The 22,608-nt window shown below is 43.9% G+C and overlaps 1 protein-coding gene across 1 annotated transcript in view; it reads left to right on the top strand.

Annotated features, from left to right (window-relative positions):
• The window catches only part of LOC105715299 (phospholipid-transporting ATPase VA-like), a 96,800-nt gene that overhangs the window by 72,997 nt on the left and 1,195 nt on the right, over positions 1-22,608 (top strand). Inside the window, exon 3 of the mRNA XM_064367758.1 lies at positions 22,167-22,304. Coding sequence (XP_064223828.1) covers positions 22,167-22,304 — 138 coding nt within the window. The remainder of the gene's footprint in view (positions 1-22,166; positions 22,305-22,608) is intronic.

Raw genomic sequence — 22,608 nt, 5'->3', positions numbered from 1 at the left:
AAAAATACAAAAAATTAGCTTGGCATGGTGGCACGTGCCTGTAATCCCAGCTACTAAGGAGGCTGAGGCAGGAGAATTGCCTGAACCCAGGAGGCAGAGGTTGCGGTGGGCCGAGATCGCGCCATTGCACTCCAGCCTGCGTAACGAGCGAAACTCTGTCTCAAAAAAAAAAGAAAAAGAAAAAGAAAAGGGCTCCACTGGTTTCAAGTATTGAGAAAACCCCAATTCACATATTTTCAGGGAGTTTTTTGGGACTGGTGCCTTCCCAAGCTGCAGCTCTCGTCCCAGTGGCACCTAGCTATGTGCCAGATGTTTTGCTGAGGCCCGAGGAGTGCTTGCAAGCGGCACAGACGCTGAGCTGGGGGTGCCGGAATGGAAGTGGCTGGGTTGGGGTCTGGAGGGACTGTTTGAGCACGGGGTTCCTCCGTACGTGTGAGTACCACCTGGCACTTTCCTGCCACCAAGAGCTCAGAGGGAAGCCCTATTTCAGGAGGGGTGTGGGCCGCTGGGCTGGGCCTGGGGCGGGAAGATGTTGGGTCTGAGGGCTTGGCCACAGCACGGTGAGGCTGGAGTGTGGCGTGCAGAGTGGGCTTTGGGGCATGCCTCCTGCACTTGCTAGCTTGTAACCGAGGCGTGTCATTTGACCTCTCTGGGCCTCAGTTTCAACGTCTTTGGATATGGTCTGTCCCCACCAACTCTCAACTTGAATTGTATCTCCCAGAATTCCCACATGTTGTGGGAGGGACCCAGGGGGAGGTAATCGAATCTGGGCTCGTCTTTCCCATGCTGTTCTCGTGATAGTGAATAAGTCTCACCAGATCTGATGGTTTTATCGGGGGTTTCTGCTTTTGCTGCTTCCTCATTTTTCTCTTGCCGCCGCCACGTAAGAAGTGCCTGTCACCTTCTGCCATGAATCTGAGGCCTCCCCAGCCTGTGGAACTGTAAAGTCCAATTAAGCGTCTTTTTGTTCTCAGTTTCGGGTATGTCTTTATTAGCAATGTGAAAACAGACTAATATATCTGCAAAATGGGAATGATGTCAAAGGTTCTTCTAGGCTGCCCTTTGCACTGCACTGGCAGGTGGTGAGTGCTCAAAAGGGTAGCTGTCCTCAGCAATGCCGTGCTGCTGCTGTCATTGAAAGGCGGGCTGCTGGCGGAAAGGTGGGACCAACACCAGGAGAGAAGTTCTAGGGAAAAGGGTTTCCATCTCTGTAAGAAGAACTTGACCGTGAATACGGTACCTCTGTCTAGTCCACAGAGCTGGAAGGGTTAAGGTGAGGCTGGAGAGTTTGGCTGTTAGATGAGAATTGGCTGTCCAGGGCCGGGAGCTTCCAGTCTGAGGTCTAGGAAGGAAGAGTCTGCATCTCAATGATTTCTTCCTTGCCCGGGACTTCAGGAGTGACCTGCCCACCCACGCATAAGAGCAGAAGAGCTGGCCATCAGAGGCTCTATATGGGCAGAATTCTGGAATGTGGGTGTGGAATGCTGAGTCTCTGACTTTAATCTGAGCTTTCTTGGTGCCAGAAAACCAAAGCAAGTGGGACACACTGAATGTTCTGGAGGGCTGCTGAGTTATCAGTGGCAGGGATGGTAGACGTGTTTCTAATGGAAAGTTCTGATGGTTAAAGGAAATTCTTTGGTCACATGTTGTTACTATTGGCCAGGTATTCCACAGAGGAGGGGAGGGTACTGGATTACTGAGCTAGTGGCTGTTAAACATAGTCTATCCACGAAGCCACCAGGCAGTGCCAGGCAGTGCCACACAGATGACACCCCCGTGTGCAGTGCGGACTTCATCACGGGGGCTCCACAGGGCGGCTGCTGCTCCCCAGAGACACTTCACGTCAAACGTCAGGGCTGTTTAAAGTCTAGGCTTCAAGGAGAACATCGTCTGGAAGCAAGCCTTGATACTGTTTAATGTGTGCCCTGCCGCCTCACTAGCCTTCAGCAGGCGAACACTTCTGCTGGGAGGTTTAATAGAATGAAGTACATTTCCTTACCTTTCCCTACCACCTCATTTCCCCAATGGCACTCATTTCCTGAGCCCAATAATGGGAGCCAGAATTTTACCCTCTGCTGTTAGCAGGCTGGAGCTTTGAGCTCATGGCACTCCTAAACCCGAAGGTGGAGTCTCTGCGGTTTCCAGCGTCACAGGCTGAACAATATCCCTGTGTGTCGCAGGTGATGGGAGGAAGCGCAGGAAAGCTCAGATTGTTGGACAGGGAATGTCTTAGTCTGTTCCTAATACTATAATAAAATGACCACAGACTGGGTCATGTATAGATAATAGACATTGACTTATGAGGCCCTCTCCCTGACCTGCAGACGGCCACCTTTTCTCTATGTCCTCACATGGCGGAGAGAGAGACAGGGAGAGCTTCAAGCGCGTGTCTCTTCTTAGAAGGGCACTAATCCCACTCGTGAGGCTCCACCCTCATGCCCTAATCACCTCCCAAGGACCCACCTTCAAATACCATCAAATTAAGGGCTAGGTTTTAACATGGACATTTCTGGGGGACTCAAACCTGCCACCTGTGGCAGGGAACATCCTGAGTCCCGGAAGTCCACGCTCCACCAGGCATCTTAGGCTGAGTCCCGGAAGTCCACGCTCCACCGGGCATCTTAGGCTGAGTCCCGGAAGTCCACGCTCCACCGTGCATCTTAGGCTGAGTCCCGGAAGTCCACGCTCCACCGTGCATCTTAGGTTGGAAAGCTCTTGGCCCAGGATTCCTTGTTTTCTAAGTCTGTGTGGCCAGTGGAATAACAGTATCAGCCTCACCCGGTGCCTGTAAGAAATGCAGAGTCCCAGGCCCCGCCCAGATCCACGGAGGCAAGGATCTGCATTTTGACAAGCTCCTGAGGGATTCACTTGCCCATTAGAGACTGAGAAGCCTGCATTGCATGGGCATCACCTGGACAGAAATGGGCATATTCTTCTGTAATTGTCCTTGGTTTTGGATGCAAGTAGGATAATCAGCTTCTGTGATCTTGCTCTCCTGACATAGTTGATATTTTCATACTTCACTAATTAAGGCACTTAAAAAAAGACACAGCTCTTCTGCAAATGATGTACTTTTGAAAAGCTCTGAATAAAATATAATCGAATGGTGTTCTCCTATAGGTATAATTTTAGGGATGCTTTATTTGCATTACTTATTGATTGATCCACAGGGGAGGAGCTTATAGCTGGCCAGCTTTCATCTGCAAAGCAGCTAATTATTAACAGCACTTATTTGCACCGAGCCTGTGCTTCCTGGGGTGAATCATTTTACAGCAGGTGCTGCAGAATCAGTGCCTTGCTGTGTTCTGGTCTTCATTAACCTGCAGCCTGTGTTCCTCCAGCTTTCCCATATAATGACCAAGGACAGACACTCACAGAAACAATGTTTAATCTGGGCACCCTGTGGCCCACTCAAGTTGACACATAAAATTAACAATCATGTGCATGGAAGCCTCAGAGGCGTCCTTCTGGGAGCCCAGTGCTGGAAGGGTTGCTGGAGAGCCAGCATCACTGGGAGGAAGTGAGTCTGGATGCAGCAGGGGAGCCTAGCCATCTGCTGTCGTCTGGGATGAGTCGGACTCGCTGGTGGCTGATATTCAAGACAAACAGATGATCGGCTGTTAAATTAGTGATCTAGAATTAAAAGGAAGCCTGGGCCCAGTGAAAATAATTTGTAGAATTCCATGGGCAAGCAATTTAGGCATGCAAAATAACACCCTTATTCTCGGCAGGTTAATTTTGCTCAAGAATGAATTGAGTGCAGGTGGAGGAGCAATTATTTTCTTACAAAAATAAGCTTCCTTTCCCTAAGTTGAAAATAGCCTTAAAGGAGTCAGATGACAGTAGTTTCTTAAAGACAGGCAGTTCATTAACTGGTTGCTTTTAGCTGCTCAGTAAGAATCTTTCAAAAAATCAAAAGTTTGGGAAAATGTGTGCGCCACTTTGAAAAAAAGCATCGTTAGTTAATTACCAGTTGAAAATTTTAGCTGCCCTTTGGTTTTTTTTTTTTTTTTTTCTTTTTGAGATGGAGTTTCGCTCTTGTTACCCAGGCTGGAGTGCAAAGGCGCAATCTCGGCTCACCGCAACCTCCGCCTCCTGGGTTCAAGCAATTCTCCTGCCACAGCTTCCCAAGTAGCTGGGACTACAGGCGTGTGCCACCACGCCCAGCTAATTTTTTTGTATTTTTAGTAGAGACAGGGTTTCACCATGTTGACCAGTATGGTCTCCATCTCTTGACCTCGTGATCCACCCGCCTCGGCCTCCCAAAGTGCTGGGATTATAGGTGTGAGCCACTGCGCCCAGCCTGCCCTTTGGTTTTTTTAAACAGCCTTGTTGAGGTCTGACTGATGTAAAATAAACCATATTTAAAATGTGTGATTTGGCCAGGCTCATGCCTATAATCCCAGTGCTTTGGGAGGCCGAGGTGGGAGGATCACTTGAGGTCAGGAGTTGGGAGACCAGCCTGGGCAACATAGCAAGACCTTGTCTCTATGGAAAATTTACAAATTAGCTGGGCATGGCGCCACATGCCTGGAGTGCTACCTGCTTAGGAGGCTGAGGCTGGAGGATCCCTTGAGCCCGAGAGTTCCATTTTGCAGTGAGCTATAATTGTGCCACTGCACTCTAGCCTAGGCAATAGAGTGAGACCTTGTTTCTAAAATAATAAATAGGCGTGGGCACAGTGACTCACACCTGTAATTCCAGCCCTTAGGGAGGCCAAGACGGGAGGATCGCCTGAGCCCAGGAGTTCGAGACCAGCCTCAGCAACACAGTGAGACACAGTGTCTACATTTTAATTTGCTGGGCATGGTGGTGTATGCCTGACTTAGGAGGCTGAGGCAGAAAGGTTGCTTGAGCCCAGAAGGTCGAGGCTGCGGTGAGCCGTGATTGTGCCACTGCACTCCTGTATTAATCCATTGTCAGACTGCTGATAAAAACATACCCAAGATTGGGTAGTTTGTGAAGGAAAGAGGTTTAATTGACTCACAGTTTAGCATAGCTGGGGAGGCCTCTCAAAACTTACAGTCACTGCTGAAGGGGAAGTAAGCACATCCTTCTTTACCTGGTGGCAGGAAGGACGGGTGCCGAGCAGAAAAGCCCCTTATGAAACCATCAGATCTCGTGAGAGCTCACTATCATGAGAACAGCATGAGGGAAACCAACCCCTGATTCATTCACCTCCCACCAGGTCCCTCCCACGACATATGCGGACTGTGGGAGCTACAATTCAAGATGAGATTTGGGTGGGGACACAGCCGAACTGTGTCATTCCCCACCTCCCAATCTCATGTCCTCACATTTCAAAACACAGCCACGCCTTTCCAAGAGCCCCCTAAAGTCTTAATTCATTCCAGCATTAACCCAAAAGTCCAAGTCCAAAGTCTTGTTTGAGACGAAGTAAGCCCCTTCTGCCTATGAGACTGCAAAATCAAAAACAAGTTAGTTACCTCCTAGATACAATTGGTGTGCAGGCACTGGGTAAATACAGCCATTCCAAATGGGAGCAATTGGTTAAAACAGACGGGCTACAGGCCCCCATGTAAGTCCAGAATCTAGTAGGACTGTCGTTAAACCTAAAAGCTCCAAAATGATCTCCTTTGACTCCACGTCTCACATCCAGGTCACGCTGATACAAAGGTGGGCTACCAGGGCCTTGGATAGCTCCACGCTTGTGGCTTTGCAGGGTGCAGCCCCACTCCTGGCCGCTTTCACAGGCTGCCGTTGAGTGTCTGTGGCTTTTCCAAGCGCTTAGCGCAAGCTGTTGGTGGAGGTACCATTCTGGGGTCTGGAGGACGGGGACCCTCTTCTCACAGCTGTACCAGGCGGTGCCCCTGTGGGAACTCTGTGTGGTAACTGGGATTCAGTTAAACTTGTTTCCTTTATAAATTACCCAGTGTCTGGTATGTCTTTATCAGCAGTGCGAGAACGGACTATATAGAGTAAATTGGTACTGAGAGTGGGGTAGGAACCACACGGGCGTTAGCTGCTGGGCATGTCCTAGGCCTCCCTGAGCCCCGGACAAGCACTCATCTTTCAATCCCTGTAGACTACATAGAGTTTTTAAGAGATAGAAATGGAATAATACAGTATGTCCTTTTTTAGTCTGACTTTTTTCTCTCAGCATAAATATTTTGTGATTTATGCAAGTTGTAGGTATTCATAGTTTATTTTTATTGCTAGTAGTATTCAGTTGAGATACATAGTATAACTCAACTATATATCTTTATGATTCAATTATCTGTTGAGAGACATTTAGGCTGTTTACATTTTTTGGTTGTGATAAAGGTGCTATGAACATTCACATAAAAGTCTTTGCAGAGACATAGTCTTTCATTCTCTTGGACACATCTCTTAGATAAATCCAGAGGTGGCATGACTGAAACATGTGTAGGCACATGTTTTATGTATGTATGTTTCAGTTACCAGGCTGGAGTGCAGTGGCACCATCGTAGCTCACTGCAGCCTCAAGCTCCTGTGCTCAAGCCATCCTTCTGCCTCAGTCTCCCAAAGTGCTGATTACAAGCGTGAGCCACCACGCCCAGCCTCATGTAATTAATTCCTGCTTTGATCTTGGTTAGCACAAACCCATCAGTTTCTTCATTATAGTTTTGGAAATCAGTCCATTGCTATGGACTCAAAATTGTTAGAAACGATATACTTGTCAGAGTGCTTTTCATTCTTTCCATGAACTGCACTGAAGACGTAGCACTTTAAGATTGCAAGTGCTTGCAAGTAGCTTTCAGAAAGGCGTCTGAATAAAGCAGTTGCTGTGGACACCAAGGCCATGGTAATGCAATTGACGAGGAAATCTGGTTATTTGTGAACCAAAATTATGACTGCTAGCATTTATACAAAGACATAGATTTCTAGGAACCTTCTACCATTTTGGAACACTTCTTAATAAGACATCCATATAATCGTAACTCGAAGGCTAAGCATCATTCCTTATTTTGACAGTACCTCCCATATAATTTAGAATATTTGATAAGCCCATGTTGGCTTAATCTCTGTCTTTTATAGTTCCTTTGAGAAGTTCCGGGGCTTTCTAGAATGTCCTAAAGTTAATTTAGGTCAAAAGTTTTTTGAAAAGTTTGTCCAGTAACCAAGGTTTAAATTACATAGCTACTTGGGAGGCTGAGGCAGGAGAATCGCTTGAACCTGGGAGGCCAAGGTTGCAGTGAACTGAGATCGCGCCACTGCACTCCAGCCTGGCGACAGAGCGAGACTCCATCTCAAAGGAAAAAATTACATGATCAGGCAGGAACACATGTCACTAATGAAATAAAACCAAAGTGACAGAAGATTTCAAAGACACAAAGCACAAACTGTCTTGATTGAACATAAAATCAGTTTCCTAGGCCAGTTAAAAGGAAAACTTTTAACAATTTTTTTTGAGACAGGTCTTACTCTGTCACCCAAGCTGGAATACAGTACTATGATCTCTGCTCCCTGCGCCTCCCAGGCCCAAGTGATCCTCCACCTCAGCCTCCTGAATAGGTGGGACTACAGTTGTGTGCCACCACACTCGACTAATTTTTTAAAAAACTTTTTGTAGAGACAGGAACTCACCATATTTCCCAGGCTGATCTCGAACTGTTGGTCTCAAGTGATCCACCCACCTTGGCCTCTGGAATTACAGGCCTGAGCCACTGCACCCAGCCCACAGCTTTCCATTAAGAGCAGAGCAATGCTCCAAGAAACCCTTGTTCTAACAGATGCTCCAACTCCTTCCTCCTGTCAGTGCACTTTTCATATTAATGCTCAGTTTTTAAAAACTTCAGGCCGGGCGCGGTGGCTCAAGCCTGTAATCCCAGCACTTTGGGAGGCCGAGGCGGGTGGATCACGAGGTCAAGAGATCGAGACCATCCTGGTCAACATGGTGAAACCCCGTCTCTACTAATACAAAAAATTAGCTGGGCACGGTGGCGCGTGCCTGTAATCCCAGCTACTCAGGAGGCTGAGGCAGGAGAATTGCCTGAACCCAGGAGGCGGAGGTTGCGGTGAGCCGAGATCGCGCCATTGCACTCCAGCCTGGGTATCAAGAGCGAAACTCCGTCTCAAAAAAAAAAAAAAAAAAAACTTCAAGTTTCTTTCTAATTTTAGTCAATCTTGTAAGGGTAGCCGAGAGAAAGGAGAATAGGCCCAAAGTCAGGCAAGAAGCTTTATTAACCTGCCGGGCTGCTCCGTAACCATCGGAGGAGGCAGCCCTGAGCTTACAAAACCAGCGGTTTAATAGGGTGGGGGGCGGGGGGCAAAATCTATCCGATGGTAAGAGGCACAGAGATAGTTTGTTAACTTGTAACAGACCTACAATACATCACCCTGTGACTTTTGTGCTCACGCCTGTAATCCCATCACTTTGGGAGGCCGAGGCGGGTGGATCACGAGGTCAAGAGATCGAGACCATCCTGGCCAACATGGTGAAACCCCGTCTCTACTAAAAATACAAAAATGAGCTGGGCACGGTGGCGCATGCCTGTAATCCCAGCTACTCAGGAGGCTGAGGCAGGAGAATTGCCTGAACCTCCGCCTCCGGGGAGGCACCAGGGAGGAGCCGAGATTGCGCCATTGCACTCCAGTATGGGTAACAAGAGCGACACTCCATCTCCAAAAAAAAAAAAAAAAAGGAGAGAGAAACCAGGAGTTTTTTTTACAGATATGTGTCAAACAGGAATTTGCAAGTATGGATAACTAACGTATGTTTTCCCTATCCTCCGCAGCCGCCTGGATGGCTGTCATCGGGCTTTGCTTAATTGTAGCATGTGGGGCAGCCTTGCTGTGGCATCCAGGCGGGGGTTTAGGAATGCAGCTGCAGAGCAATCAGACTGGCGGGGGAGCCGGGGGGGGCGGGTGGGGGGGGGGGAGGCCAGCCTGCTCAGAGTTAGTGTTCTCATCCCTCACAAATCTGATCACACATAACGTTCTTTTCATGGGATTCATCTTGCACAAACCTACATCTTGCTTAAACTTTCCATTTTGTGCTCTGCTTTCTACCTTAGGACGAACATTCACCTGCCTTTTCCCTTCATCATTTTGACCGCATAAAGTTATCTCTCAAGCAAAAGAAATAAATTACTCTTTTTTCAACTTTTTAATTTTTTTTACCAAAAATAAATCCTTTTTCTTCTTTTTTTGCATCTTCCCTATTTACTGCTCCTTTCTGTCTGTTTTCTATTTCGTCCTTAAATCTATATTTAAAAAAAAAAACTTTAAAATAACCTTTGAGGTAGGTAGAATTGCTCTTTAACATAAAACATATCCTCCTATCTTTTCAAAATTTTTCTCACCTGACTTTCCTTGTACATTTTGCATACAAAATGGTTTTCCTTTTCTCTAGTAATTCTAATTAGATATATTAATTAGAATTTTTAACTCTAAATTTTAACCTTTTTTGTGAAAACCTAGGAAATATGTAATTTTTATTTGTCACTTATCAACATTTTATGAATTTACATTTTATAATTACTAGAAACATGTAACTTCCTCACAGAACAATTGTTTTATGTTTACTAACAGACCCAAATATATTTACTGTCTATCACATAAAAACAGGATGTCAAAGTATATGAACTTTAAATTTATGCTTATTGATGAATGCTTAGTATTTTAACTTACCAAGAAATGACCTAAACATTTAATGAGCATCTATTGCTTAATTTCACTTTAAGGTTTTAAGTTCCAAAAATATTTTTTAAATTATGATGAACTCATTTATAAATGCTTATGGCTGTTTGAATTTATCTAATTTACTCATTTTAACAGTTGTATTTGAGCTGTTCATATGAGACATTGAACTAAAGTAGCCATCTCTCAAGTTCAACCATTTTTATGACATGCAAATGTCAGGCAGTCAGCACCTAAGTAAGAACCCCAAAGTTACATACATAGGTAATTTGCCAGTGAGAAGACACACTGTTCTCATTAAACCAGCAACATTAAGCCAGTTCTGTTTACCAAAGATTTACCCAGGTAATGTGGACCAAAAGCCATTTGAGTTGTTCTGTTTCTTTCTGATAGAATATTTGATTTAAGCACTTACTTTTCTTTAAGTCAATTAATCAGAGCTCTCATGTATTTTGGCAGAGAAATATCACACACATAGAACACATACAGACATATAGACATAGAGACACACAAATAGAAGCGGATCTTACAGGATTCTTCATTTGCCAGAGTTCTCCCTCCTCTGTCTGTCAATCTTCTGCTTACCCGTTCCATTGTCCTAAACAATCGCTAGCTGGGCTTGCATTCCCAAAGGGATAGCTCCGAAATGAAACAAGGTAAACAATGAACAGAACTTAGATCTAGATACTATGATTTACCAAAACAAAGAAGGGGTAAGGGCCCAGCGAAGGCAAGACGGCCAGGAGAAGTACATAAAGAAAGGCAAGGTTTATTATGTAAATATTGAGCCAGTGTCTTTCCCAATGTAAGTTTCCAGTGGTTTAAGTACAGAGGAGACACCCTTACCGATGGGGATTTTCTTTACAGATGTACATTTCTTTTACAGAGAGTTTCAAAATTAGCCAAATGTCACAAAATTGTATTTTAAAGGCAAATTTAGTTCCAGAGGTGGACTTTTCAGCTTTGTTTCTTAATTAGATTATGGACATAGCGGGTAGAGCCCACTAATGAGTGGGCGGAGACTCTTCTCTGGAGCTTCCCTCAGAGGCCCATTTGTCCTGGCTGTTAACGGGGAGACTGTTTTCAGAGGGTGGGCAGCCTGTTTTGAGGGGCTTTCCTGGAAATCTTAGAGACGGCCCCTTTTCTAGTGTCCTGGTTGTCTGCACAAATGGCAACGCTGTTCTGGAAAGTTGTCTTAGGGATCACACATCAGAAGTGCTCCAGGGCAGTCCCAACACCTTCCAGGTTTCTGGTTGCCATGGAGCTGAAGCCCTTTGGGAACAGCTTTCAAAAGCTCATTTGTGTTGTTTCAGCTTGCCTGGCCCATAAGTAGTCCAGTGAGGCTGTTAGAAAATATCACTGTGCCTCTTTCATTCATTTTTGGGCCTCCCCAGGTCCCACCAACATGTATATTAGTTGGTAGCAGTCAGGTATCCAGGGGTCATAAGTCACAATTAAGACATTGAATTCTTTAGAAAACTTTCAAAGGTCTTTCCTAGGTTCAGGAAGTTTTTGAACTATGGCCCTGAGCTCGATTTCTGTCTAGGGAGTATAACTCACTTGGGAATTATCTCCTGAATTTTTTGGGTAGTTCTTATAAGGAAATTGTTTAATTGCTATTTCAAAGAAAAAAGGCAATTCAGACAGTGTTAGCCCATGAATATTCAGACAAGGTAGGATAAGGTATGGGGCATATCTTGCGTTTTTAGCTTTTCATTAGCTTTTTGTAATGAATCTTTGTGAAAGGCGGTTTTAGAATCCTGTTGTCTCTTTGAGGATCCTGAATGCCAATAAGAACCCCATTCCCTCTGCCTAATTTGGGGAGCCCAGAACTCGAGAACACTTCTTCAATAAACAGTTTTGTTCACCTGGAACATTTTACATAATGGGCTGTTGTAATTCTGGATTATCTTTAACAAGATGTTTCTACTTCTGTAAATATTTGCAGGTTATGGGGCCAAATATACATGAAAATGTCTGCTAGAAGGCGGAGTACTTAGAGCTTGAATTAGGGATGCCGTTTTCATGTTGGCTCTTAGTTCTCTAGGGCCAGGATGACATTGCCTTGGAGATCGCCTTGACCAATTTAACCAGTGATTTTCCATTTTCTGCCTGACCCAGACACCTGAGGCTCCCCTTACCTGTGTGTGTAAGAAAAAATAACACACGAATCCAAATCCGTGAATTCCAAAAGCTGGAGTTGACACCCTCCTGCAGTAATAACCACTTAACGGCGACCGCTGTCAGTTCCCTTTAAAGCTGCAGCCTACGGATGCACAGTGGTTCACCCCTGTCATTCAGCACTCTGGGAGGCCCAGGAGGAGGACTGCTTGAGGCCAGGAGTTTGAGACCAGCCTAGGCAACATGGCAAGACTCCCATCTGTACAGCAATGTTTTATTTTGTCTCTAAGAATAAAAAATTAGCTGAGCGTGGTGGTGTGCATCTGAAGTCATAGTTATTTGGGAGGCTAGTGTGGGAGGATCCCTTGAGCCCAGGAGGTCAAGGTTATAGTAAGCTCTGATCACGGCAGTGCACTCCAGCCTGGGTGACAGAGACCCTGTCTTTAACATATATATATATAGAGAGAGAAAACTGCAGCCCTTTATGTATGCTGGCCACAGATGGGGGCAACGTACACATCTGTCCAGCCATATTGTTGGAAGCTTAACTCAAGACTTTTAAGGAACTAAGCCCAAGAGGTCTTGAAAAATGGACCAAAAATTACAGCCCTCCGAGTGACCTGTGGGGAGGGGAGGTGCAGTGAGGGGTGCTTTTTCCTGTATTCCTCAGGGTATCCCAGGGAAGCAACCTATAAGTGTCCATCAACAGATGAATGAAGAAAATGTGGTATGCATACAAATGGAATACTATACAGCTTGAAAAAGAAGGAAATTCTGTCATCTGCAACAACATGAATGGAGTGAGACAACATTATGTTAAGTAAAATAAGCCAGGCATGGAAAGACGAATATCTCATGTGCTCGCTTCTATGTGGAATCTAAAGCAATCAAACTCAGCACTGTGGTTACAGAGGCTGGGAGTGGCGGAGAAGGGAAGACAGGTGGTGGTCAAAGGGAGCAAGACAGGAGGAATAAATATACATTTTTTGAGTTCTATTGTACAGTGTGGTGAATATAGTTAGTAATGGAATATTGTACATTTCAAAATTACCTAGAGGGTAAATTTCAAACATTCTCCCTACAAAAAATGTCAGGTGCTTGGAGTGATGGATATGTTAACTGGATTAACTTAGTTATTATACGTTGTATTCACAAATCATAACCTTACTTTGTACCCCATAAATTTATACAATTATAAATGATCAGTTTACAACAAAAATAACAAAATAAAATAGAAAAAGCAGCATCTAGAATAATAAAATACATGGAATAAATTTAAGCAAGGAGGTGAAAGACTTATTATACTAAAAACTATAAAATATTGCTGAAAATTTTTTAAGAAGAAATAAATGAAAAGACATCCTATGTTCGTGGATAGGAAAATTTAATGTTGTTAGGAAGCCATACTACTCAAAGCGATCTACTGATACAAGGCAATCTCTGTCAAAAACCCTAATGCAATTTTTGCAGAAATAAAAAAGGCAATCCTCAAATTTACATAGAATTACAAGGCTCCTCATATAGCCAAAACAATCTTGAAACAGAAGAATGAATTTGGAAGATTCACATATCTTGACTTCAGAGTTTGCTGCAAGACTGCAGTAATCAGAACAGTGTGGTCTACCAGAAATGTTGTAATCTCCCATCTCCCCACCCCCAGCCTCTGTAACCACAGTTCTGTTCTCTGCTGCTGAGTTTGCTTGTTTTAGATTCCATACGTAAGTGAGTACATGAGATATTGTCTCCGTTCCCGGCTTATTTTACTAAGCATGATGTTGTCTAATTCCATCCATGTTTCAAATGACAGAACTGCCTTCTTTTTAAAGCTGAATAGTATTTCATTATGTATATATACCACATTTGCTTTCTTCATTCATCTGTTGATGGACACTTGGGTTGATTCTGTTATTGTGGAGAATGCTTCAATGAACATGGGAGTGCAGTCATCTCTGGCAAACTGACTTCGAATCTTTTGCATAAATACCCAGGAGTGAGATTGTTGGCTCATATGGTAATTCTATTTTGAGTTTTGGGGAAACCTCCATACAGTTTCTCATAATGGCTGCTCTAATTTATATTTCCATCAACAGAGTATGAGTGTTCCCTTTGTCCACATTCTCACCAACATTTGATAGATTTTTTATAATAGCCATTCTGACAGGTATGATAGCGTATCTCATTGTGGTTCTAATCTCCATTTTCCTAGTGATTAGTGATGCTGAGCATTTTTTCATATGTCTGTTGGCCATTTGTATGTCTTCTAAGAAATGTTTATTCAGATCTTTTGCGCATTCTTTAATTTGATTTTTTGTTTTCTTGCTATTGGGGGTTTGAGTTCCTTGTATACTTTGCATATTAATCCATTATGATTCAATAATAGCTTGCAATAATAGATATATGGCTGGCAGGTATTTTCTGCCAATTAGCACATTGTCTCTGCACACTGTTACTTGTTCTTTTGCTGTGCAGAGGCTTGTAAGTTTGATATTACCAAACTTGCCTATTTTTGGTTTTGTTGCCTGTCCTTCTGAGGTCAAATCCAAAAAATCGTTACCCAGACAAATGGGAAATATTTTGTGTAACGTGAATTATGGTAAACTTGTTGACACTTGTTTTAGGACCTAAAATTTGGTCTGTCTTGCTAATTGCTGTTTGTACTTTTGAGAATAATGTGCATTCTGCTGTTTTTAGGTAGAGTATTTTATAGATGTTCAACAGGTAACGCAGGTTGATGGTGTTTTTCAAGTCTTCTGTGCTCTTGCTAATTTTATGCCATTTTCTTCTAGGAATTATTAAAAAAGGCTATTGAACCTCTCAACATAATGCAAATATGTGTATTTCTCTTTGCGGATCTATCAATTTTGCTTCATTTATTTTGAAACTTTGTTGTTAGGGTAATTTTGGCCTTTTTTCAATCCCTGGCAGTATTCTCTGCTTTGAAACTTACTTTGTCTGATAGCAATATAGCCATTTTAGCTTTCATCTGACTAGTTTCAACATAACCTTATATAACTTATTTGCATCTTGCATTGAAGTGCACTTTTTTAGGCAGCAAGAAATTGACTCTTTTGCTTATTATTATTTTTTTAAAGACAGTCTCTTCTCTTTTAATCGAAAGGTGTAAAGCTTTCGCATTTAGTGTGATTAATGACATGACTAGGTTTAAGCCTATCATCTTGCTAGCTGTTTTCCTGTCTTTTCTTTGTTACCCTTTTATTCTTTTCTGCCTCTCTTTTCTCCCATTACTTATGCCTCTTCATTAGAGGTTACTTCATTAGAGGATACATCTTTAATGCCTCCTGACTGTCCTTTCAGTGATATAATTTCAGTTCACATATAATAACAGAACTTTGTAATGGTATCTTCCATTCCTCTCCTTCTAGACTTTGTGCTGTCATCATCATATATATGATTATGTAGTATATAAATATATTATTTTTGATTGTACATTTTGCTTATATATTACAGAGATTTATGTAATAAGAAAAAGTCTTACATACTTACGCATGTGGTTACCTTTTCCCATGCCCTTTATTCTTTTGTGTAGATCCATTTTTACAAATGATATTTTCCTTTTGCCTGAAAGTCTTCCTTTACCATTTATCTGCTCTGGATCTGTGGATGACATCTGGATGCTCCAGTGAGCATTTCCTTTGGGTGTCATGCCAACACTCAGAAAGTTTCAGATCTTGAAGCATTTTGGATTTTGGAGTTTCAGAGTAGGGATACTCAACCTGTATATTTAATATCATTTACAAAAATATTTTTCTTCATTTCTGTCGTGACTCCTTTTCTTTGACTAATTGGTCATTTAGAATTGTATTACATAATTTCAAAGCAAATGGGACTTTTAATAATTTTCTTTTTATGGTTATTTGTGATTTAAGTTAATCCTATATGAATTTAGTTTTTTGAAATTGATTGATACTTGCTTATGGCACAGAATATGGTCAGTACTTGTCAGTGTTGTGTGAGTACTTGAAAGGACTGTGTGTTCTACCACTGTTGTGTGCAATGTTGTGTATGTGTCCATTAGGTTAGTTCATTAGTAGTGCCATTCAAATTTTATGTACCTTCCTGATTTTTTGGCTGTTTTATCAAATACAAAGGAAGGGATGTTACCAAGTTTGTGGATTTGTTTTATGTCTTCTTTGTTTCTGTCAATTTTTGTAACCTATAATTTGAATTTATGCTGTTAAGATTATATAAATTTAGACATTTTTATCTTTCAAATGAGTTGAACTTTTCATTTCACATTAATGCTTTTTATCTATGGACACGCTTTTTGATGCAATATTACATTGCCTAATGTTAATACGGGCACACTAGCTTTCCTTTTGTTACTCCTTTTTTATTATTATTTTTTTAAAGATGGGGTTTCACCATGTTGGTCAGGCTGGTCTTGAACTCCCAACCTCAGGTGATCTGCCCACCTTGGCCTCCAAAGTGCTTGGATTACAGGCGTGAGCCACCACGCCCGGCTCCTTTTGTTACTCTTTGCCATGTCTGTCTTTTTCAGCTTTTCACACTGTTTTCTGGTGTCTGCATGCTTTAGGTGTTACTTCTCGTAAATACATTTCTGAGTTTTTAAATTCAGTCTGAGACAGTCTTTGGATTTTCATTAAAATATTTTTCTTGATCCACTTTTAAAGTTACTACTGGTATATCTGAGTGTGTAGCATCCATTTATTATTTTTGTGTGTCCTGCCTGATGTGTTTTTTCCTCTTCATTTTTGCCTTATTTCTGATTCATTGAGTTTATCGTGCTTTCTTCAATTGCTTTGGAAATTATGTGCTTCTTTATTATAATATTGGTGGTTACATGAGAGATTACAATGTGCGTCTTTGACTATTAGTATTTAATATGAATTGATTTTTATTCTCTTTCTGAATAATGCAAGGATCCTTTTAAAAAAAAATCTTTGTATTCTCTTCCAACTCATATTCTCTTGTGTGTTGTAATTGTATCAGTTTCTGAATGCCCAAGACATTATTATTTAATACAGTCAACATGCTTTTACATTTACATTCCTACTTACCATTTTTGTCGCTTTTCATTTCTCCCTGATCTTGGTCCTTACATCAGGGCCGATTTCCTTCTCTCTCTCTCTCTTTTTTGTAGTAGAGATGGGGCTCTTGCTCTGTGCCCAGGCTCATCTCTAACTCCTGGCCTCAAGCAACCCTCCGCCTTGGCCTTTCAAAGTGCTTGGATCACAGGCATGAGCCACTGTGCCTGGCCACCTCCTCTTTTAACACTACCATTTAGCGTTTTCTTTAGTTTTGGTGTCCCAGAAACAAGTTTCCTCAATTTCCCTTTAAGAGTTTATTTTAGGCCGGGCGCGGTGGCTCAAGCCTGTAATCCCAGCACTTTGGGAGGCCGAGGTGGGTGGATCACGAGGTCAAGAGATCGAGACCATCCTGGTCAACATGGTGAAACCCCGTCTCTACTAAAAATACAAAAAAAAAAATTAGCTGGGCATGGTGGCGTGTGCCTGTAATCCCAGCTACTCAGGAGGCTGAGGCAGGAGAATTGCCTGAACCCAGGAGGCGGAGGTTGCGGTGCGCCGAGATCGCGCCATTGCACTCCAGCCTGGGTAACAAGAGCGAAACTCCGTCTCAAAAAAAAAAAAGTTTATTTTCTTTGGTTTTCATCATTTTAGTGTCATGGGCCTAGGTATAATCTCCCTTCATTGACCCTATTTAAGGTTCTTGGATCTGTGGTTTCTTGCTTTTTAATCAGATTTACTACGTTCTCAGCTATTATGTCTTCAGTGATTGCTCCAGCATCATTCTCTCTCTGTCTTTCTTGTGGGGCCGCAATTACACACTCGTTAGACTTCGCTCTACCCTTCATGTTTTCTTCCCTCTCTTCTGTACTTCTCATCCTTTCATCTGCCATGCTTTATTCAAAACCGTCTTTCTCACGTTTCTTGTGGTTTCCTCGTTATGTTTGCGAAATCTGCTAATAAGCCATGCAATCAGCTTTTAATTGAAAATTTTATGGGGGCTCTATTTTTTCCCCAAATCTCTTAGGTCACGCTTTATAGTTTCTAGTTGTTCTAAAATTTCAGGCTTATCTTTAGCTTCATGATCGTAGCAAGCCTGATTTTAAACTTCCCGTGGGCCTGTTCCTGTGCTTGTTTCGTTGGTTCTTTCGTGATGCTTTACATCCTGGTTATGCCTGGTTATCTCTGAGTGTGTGTTTGACATTGTACTTGGAAATTGATTTTTTACAAATAATTTGAGGTTTTGTATTTCACATACGCACACACACATACACATACACATGCACACATACACATACACATGCACACACATATATAAAGAATACTTCTGTTGGTTTTGTTTAGTATCTAGGGGTTCTAGCAATTTGGGATCATTATCATCCCCTTTTTACATTGAGATTTTCCTGGGCCACTCAGTTGACTCTGAGCTGGGTAGCAGCTGCACAAAAGTAGCTCAGCAGTGTTCTGGATGTGTTTGATGCAGTGGCACTGTGTTGCATTGAGTTCCATGTTGAAGCTCTTCCCTCCAGTTCCCTTTATCTGAGATGCACTTCTTCCTGGTTGTGTTAGAAAGCGTAGGTGTTTATCAGGCCCCTCATGGTCCCCGCAAAGCTGCCCGCATCTTAATCCCCTAAACCTGTGAATATGTTATGCTACGTAGCAAGCAGAAATGAAGATTGTAAGTGAAATTAAGGCTGTTAATCAGACCTCACTGCCAAAGTGACATAGCATGAGACAGACCCAACCCCTCCACACTGCTGACTTTAAAAATGGAAGGAAGCCATAATTCAGGGAGAGTGTCTCTAGAAGCTGGAACAAGCAAGGAGATGGATTCTCTCCTAGGGCTGCCAAAAGGAACACAGCCCTGCCGACTCCTCGACCGTAGCTCGGTGAGACCTGTTTCCGACTTCCAACTTTGAGGACTGCGAGATAACAAATGACTTGTTTCAAGCAACCAAACATGTGGTCATCTGTTACAGCAGCCGCAGGCAGCTAGTGGGGGCCCCGAGCACCAGCATGTGCCTCACGAGCTCCACTGCACCTCTGAACTACGTCTTGCAGAATCTCTAGACTGTCGTCCAGGAAAAGAAACCTCAAAGCCCAGCCTCAACTCTGGATTTTTGTCTTTTTACATCTTGGCTGGCTTATTCTTCACTGTCTTGTTAAATCGTTCATACCTCCAGGCAGCTGTCTTCAGTTTCCTGTCCAGAGTCTGTTTGCCAGCAGCTGGAGGTTTGGTCCAGATTGTCCAGTTGTCTGGTGCTGGAAAGCTTTTCTTTTGAATCTAATGACTGAGCTAAGCCAGTTGTGCTTCAGAATTCCACATTTCTGTTGCCATTTTAGTCTTGGAATCATTCCCCAGATTAGCACAAGAGCTTTTTTCTTAGCTGACCTCCTCTTTTTGTATTCTCCATCCCAAATGCCCTCTAAAACTAGTAGTATGGTCTTCTTCTATGTGGCTACCAATGGCCTTACGGTCCGTGGAACTCTGCCGGTAGGATCCCTTTCATTATAAATACTCTGAGGCTCCAGACCCCGGCTGTGCTATGCAGAGAGAGAGCACCTTTTCTCCAGCAAGGCTATCTACTCAGTGATCTCTGAAACCTGACACATTCACACCCTGCAGCTGAGCCTCTGCTCACACCATCACCCCACCTGTAGTGATGGAAAAGGCACTAAGTGGCCTGTGGCTGTGGAAGCAGACAGGCTGACGCGTACCGGACTGTGTGGATGAGTCAGCAGAACGGCTGCAGGCGGGATTCGTGCAGGGGCACCCTGTTGGATTAAGTGCAGATATGTATGTTCAAGAGGGCCATTTTAATGAGAGCCCTGATCTCAGTTTGAATTTGGTGTTCTGTGAAACAACTTTGGTTACCTACTGCCTGAATGCACAGCCAGTTCTTAGATACTCTTAGGTGCATTTGACAGAGGAGAAAGCAAGGCTTTGCTGGCAGCCACAGCCCACTGAAACAGCGTGGAGCGCTCGGGGCCAGGAGGGAAAGAAAGCCTTTTGATTTTGAGACTTCAAACTCTAACCCAGCTCTGTGAGCCTTTGGATTTTACCACCATCTACCAAGGCTTTTTGCCTGTGCAGCAGTCAGGAGGCAAGGGGACAAAAGATGAAAGACAGGAAGCGCAAGGGAGGGCTGGCGCCTGCGTTCCCGACTAGAACTGAACCAGGGAAAAGCTGGCTTTCTGCTCAGAAACTAAAGGAGGACCACTTGATCTCTAACACTCCTGTTTGCAGCAGGAAAATCTGCGGTTAGGAAAAGAAGGCAGAACCCAGACACCGCTTGATCAGTTTCTCCCGGGCGTGAGCCTCCCAGAAGCCACCTGTGGACGTGTGTGAAGTTGATTCTGAAAGAAGACTGCGGAGGCCCCGATGCCACCCGATGCCAGTCCTCATCGTCCCTGTCAGCTTGTCACCCTGGAGATGAGGACCATGTCAGGCAGGGACACGGCACTCACAGAGTCCGTCACGAACTGTGTGACGCGCAGTGGAGTGTCCTGCCAGGAGCGGCTGGGCCACCCTACTTATCACTTCCATATTTAGGACATCTTAAATAATACAGTCACAGACACCACTATTATAGACGACATTGCTGTCTAAATGGGTTTCATGGTCATTTCTATTCAGCATTCGTCTCAGGGCATAAGCTCCTAGAGTAACACTGAATCTGTGGAACTTGGAGACATTATCACTTTAAGTTTCCTTGTACGTTTCCTGTCTCTTGCCACCAGGACACTTTCACTTGGGTATTATTTATTCAATAAATAACTGACTGAGTACCCACTAGGTGTCCAGGGAGACCGTGGTGGACAAGACAGACTACTTTGCTGTTTCAGGTTAGCAAATTGAAAGTGTTCACTTGACAGTACAGTCTTGGCAGTGAAAAAGTAAATTAACTCATTCATTCAGTATTGGGATCGGGCCGTCCATCCTCCTTTGAATTTCCACAGCACTGACTGTCCAGTGGTAAATACAAATCAGACTGAAATACAAAATACTAATAGTAATAATAATATTCCATTAAGTTGGATAAAAATGCTTTGCTTAATTTAATTCAAGTATTCTTTACCCATGATCAATGAGTAAGGAGCTAAGGGGATGGATTAGAGGCTCCGAAGAAATCATTTTATACTGCTACCAGAGGAAAAGTGCTCACACTTTAAAAAGAGGAACTATGGGCTGGGCGCAGTGGCTCACACCTGTAATCCCAGCACTTTGGGAGGCTGAGGCGGATGGATCATCTGAGGTAAGGAGTTCGAGACCAGCCTGACCAACATGGTGAAACCCCTTCTCTACTAAAAATACAAAAATTAGCCAGGTGTGGTGGTGGGTTCCTGTAGTCCCAGCTACTCAGGAGGTCAAGGCAGGAGAATCATTTGAACCCGGGATTTGGAGGTTGCAGTAAGCCAAGACTGCACCGCTGTACTCCAGCCTAGGCAAACAGGGCGAGAGTCTGTCAAAAAAAAAAAAAAAAAAAGGAGGAACTATGCATTCCCAAAGCATAGAAAAGCCTCACCAGCCCCTCTTGGCAGATGGTGCAGCAGGCAGGGACTCTGGGTCCCCAAGAGCCCAGCACAGAGTTCTGGGGTGATTTGGAAGCTTGTGGCACATGAGATCCTTCTGAAATGAGCATTCGTCACCTCTGACCGTGTGTGTGTCAGGCACTGTCATGGTCTCCAGGACACAGAGTACCTGTGCTCAGGGAACCTGTGGTCTGGTGAAGGAGGGATGGGAACCAGCTCCAGCCACACCCAGGAAGCACAGGGTGTGATGCCTGCTAGAGGCTGAGCAAGTTCAGAGCTGTGGCACCTGCCTGCCCTACCAGGGGGCTGTCAGGAAGACTTCTCCAGAAGAGAGAACATCCTGAAATGCTAAAGGAAGCACTCTTCGCCTGATGCTGTATGATGAGAAGTCAAATGAAGCCATCCAGAAAGGTCTGGGCCTGCTCAGCGTTCCCTGCTTGGCAGGAATGGGCACTGGGAGGGGTGGCAGCTGAGGAGGTCAGCGCTGTGACCCTGGGCAGAGCTTTGCTGCTGCATGGGATGAGGATTTCCTCCTGTAGGGAGGCAGCTGTCACCAAGGCTTTGATAAGCTGGAATACTTTTGTGATCAGATGGGGATCATTGAGTCTAGGGACAAACAGACAGACAGCAGGTGGTGAGACCAAACCCAGGTAGGCAGAGGTATTGTGTTTGTCCACTGAGAGGCTTCAAGGACCATGTCCAGGCATGATGTCAAGGCTGGAGGTGAACCACGGGGACCCCAACCTCCTTGTGATCTAGGAATATCATGACAGGTGACACAAATGGCGTTTTCAGAACGGGGTCCGATGCAGAGGACAGGGGAGTGTCTGTGTTTTCCGCGTCTTCTCACTGATGCAGATGGTGGTCCTGCCTGGCTGGCAGGTGCCACCCTCACGCTCTGTTCTCTCAGCAGATGAGATCTCTCCACACATCGTCCAGAGACCCAGACAGATGGCCTCACTCAGAGATTTCCACCTGCTGGCAGGGTCCCTGCTGGCAGCCGACCTGCAGATGACTCCAGTGTGCACCTGTGCTGTGTGTTCACCATGGCCGAAGCAATGGGAATGTCTTTGCTTTTTTTATAATAGAAAAAAAAAGTAACAGTATCCTCTTTAATGGACTATAAATGCCCTTTCCAATATCATTGCTTCTGTTTCAAGATGGGAAGACATCTGTATTTGCTTTTGTTGAGTACTTGGTAGTAATTCACTTAATGCAAATGTGAAATACAGGATTGGTAACAGGATCTCTCCTGTGAATCAAAGCATTCATTCAAGCAGCGATCTGGGCACTGCTGAATTAGACACACGCCTCCCCCATATGG

This window comes from Aotus nancymaae, unplaced genomic scaffold, assembly GCF_030222135.1.
Source record: "Aotus nancymaae isolate 86718 unplaced genomic scaffold, 86718_ANA_hifiasm-v0.15.2.pri h1tg000075l, whole genome shotgun sequence".
NCBI lineage: Eukaryota > Metazoa > Chordata > Mammalia > Primates > Aotidae > Aotus > Aotus nancymaae.
Note: the sequence above shows the minus strand (reverse complement) of the source record. Positions and strands in the feature narration are given on the sequence as shown.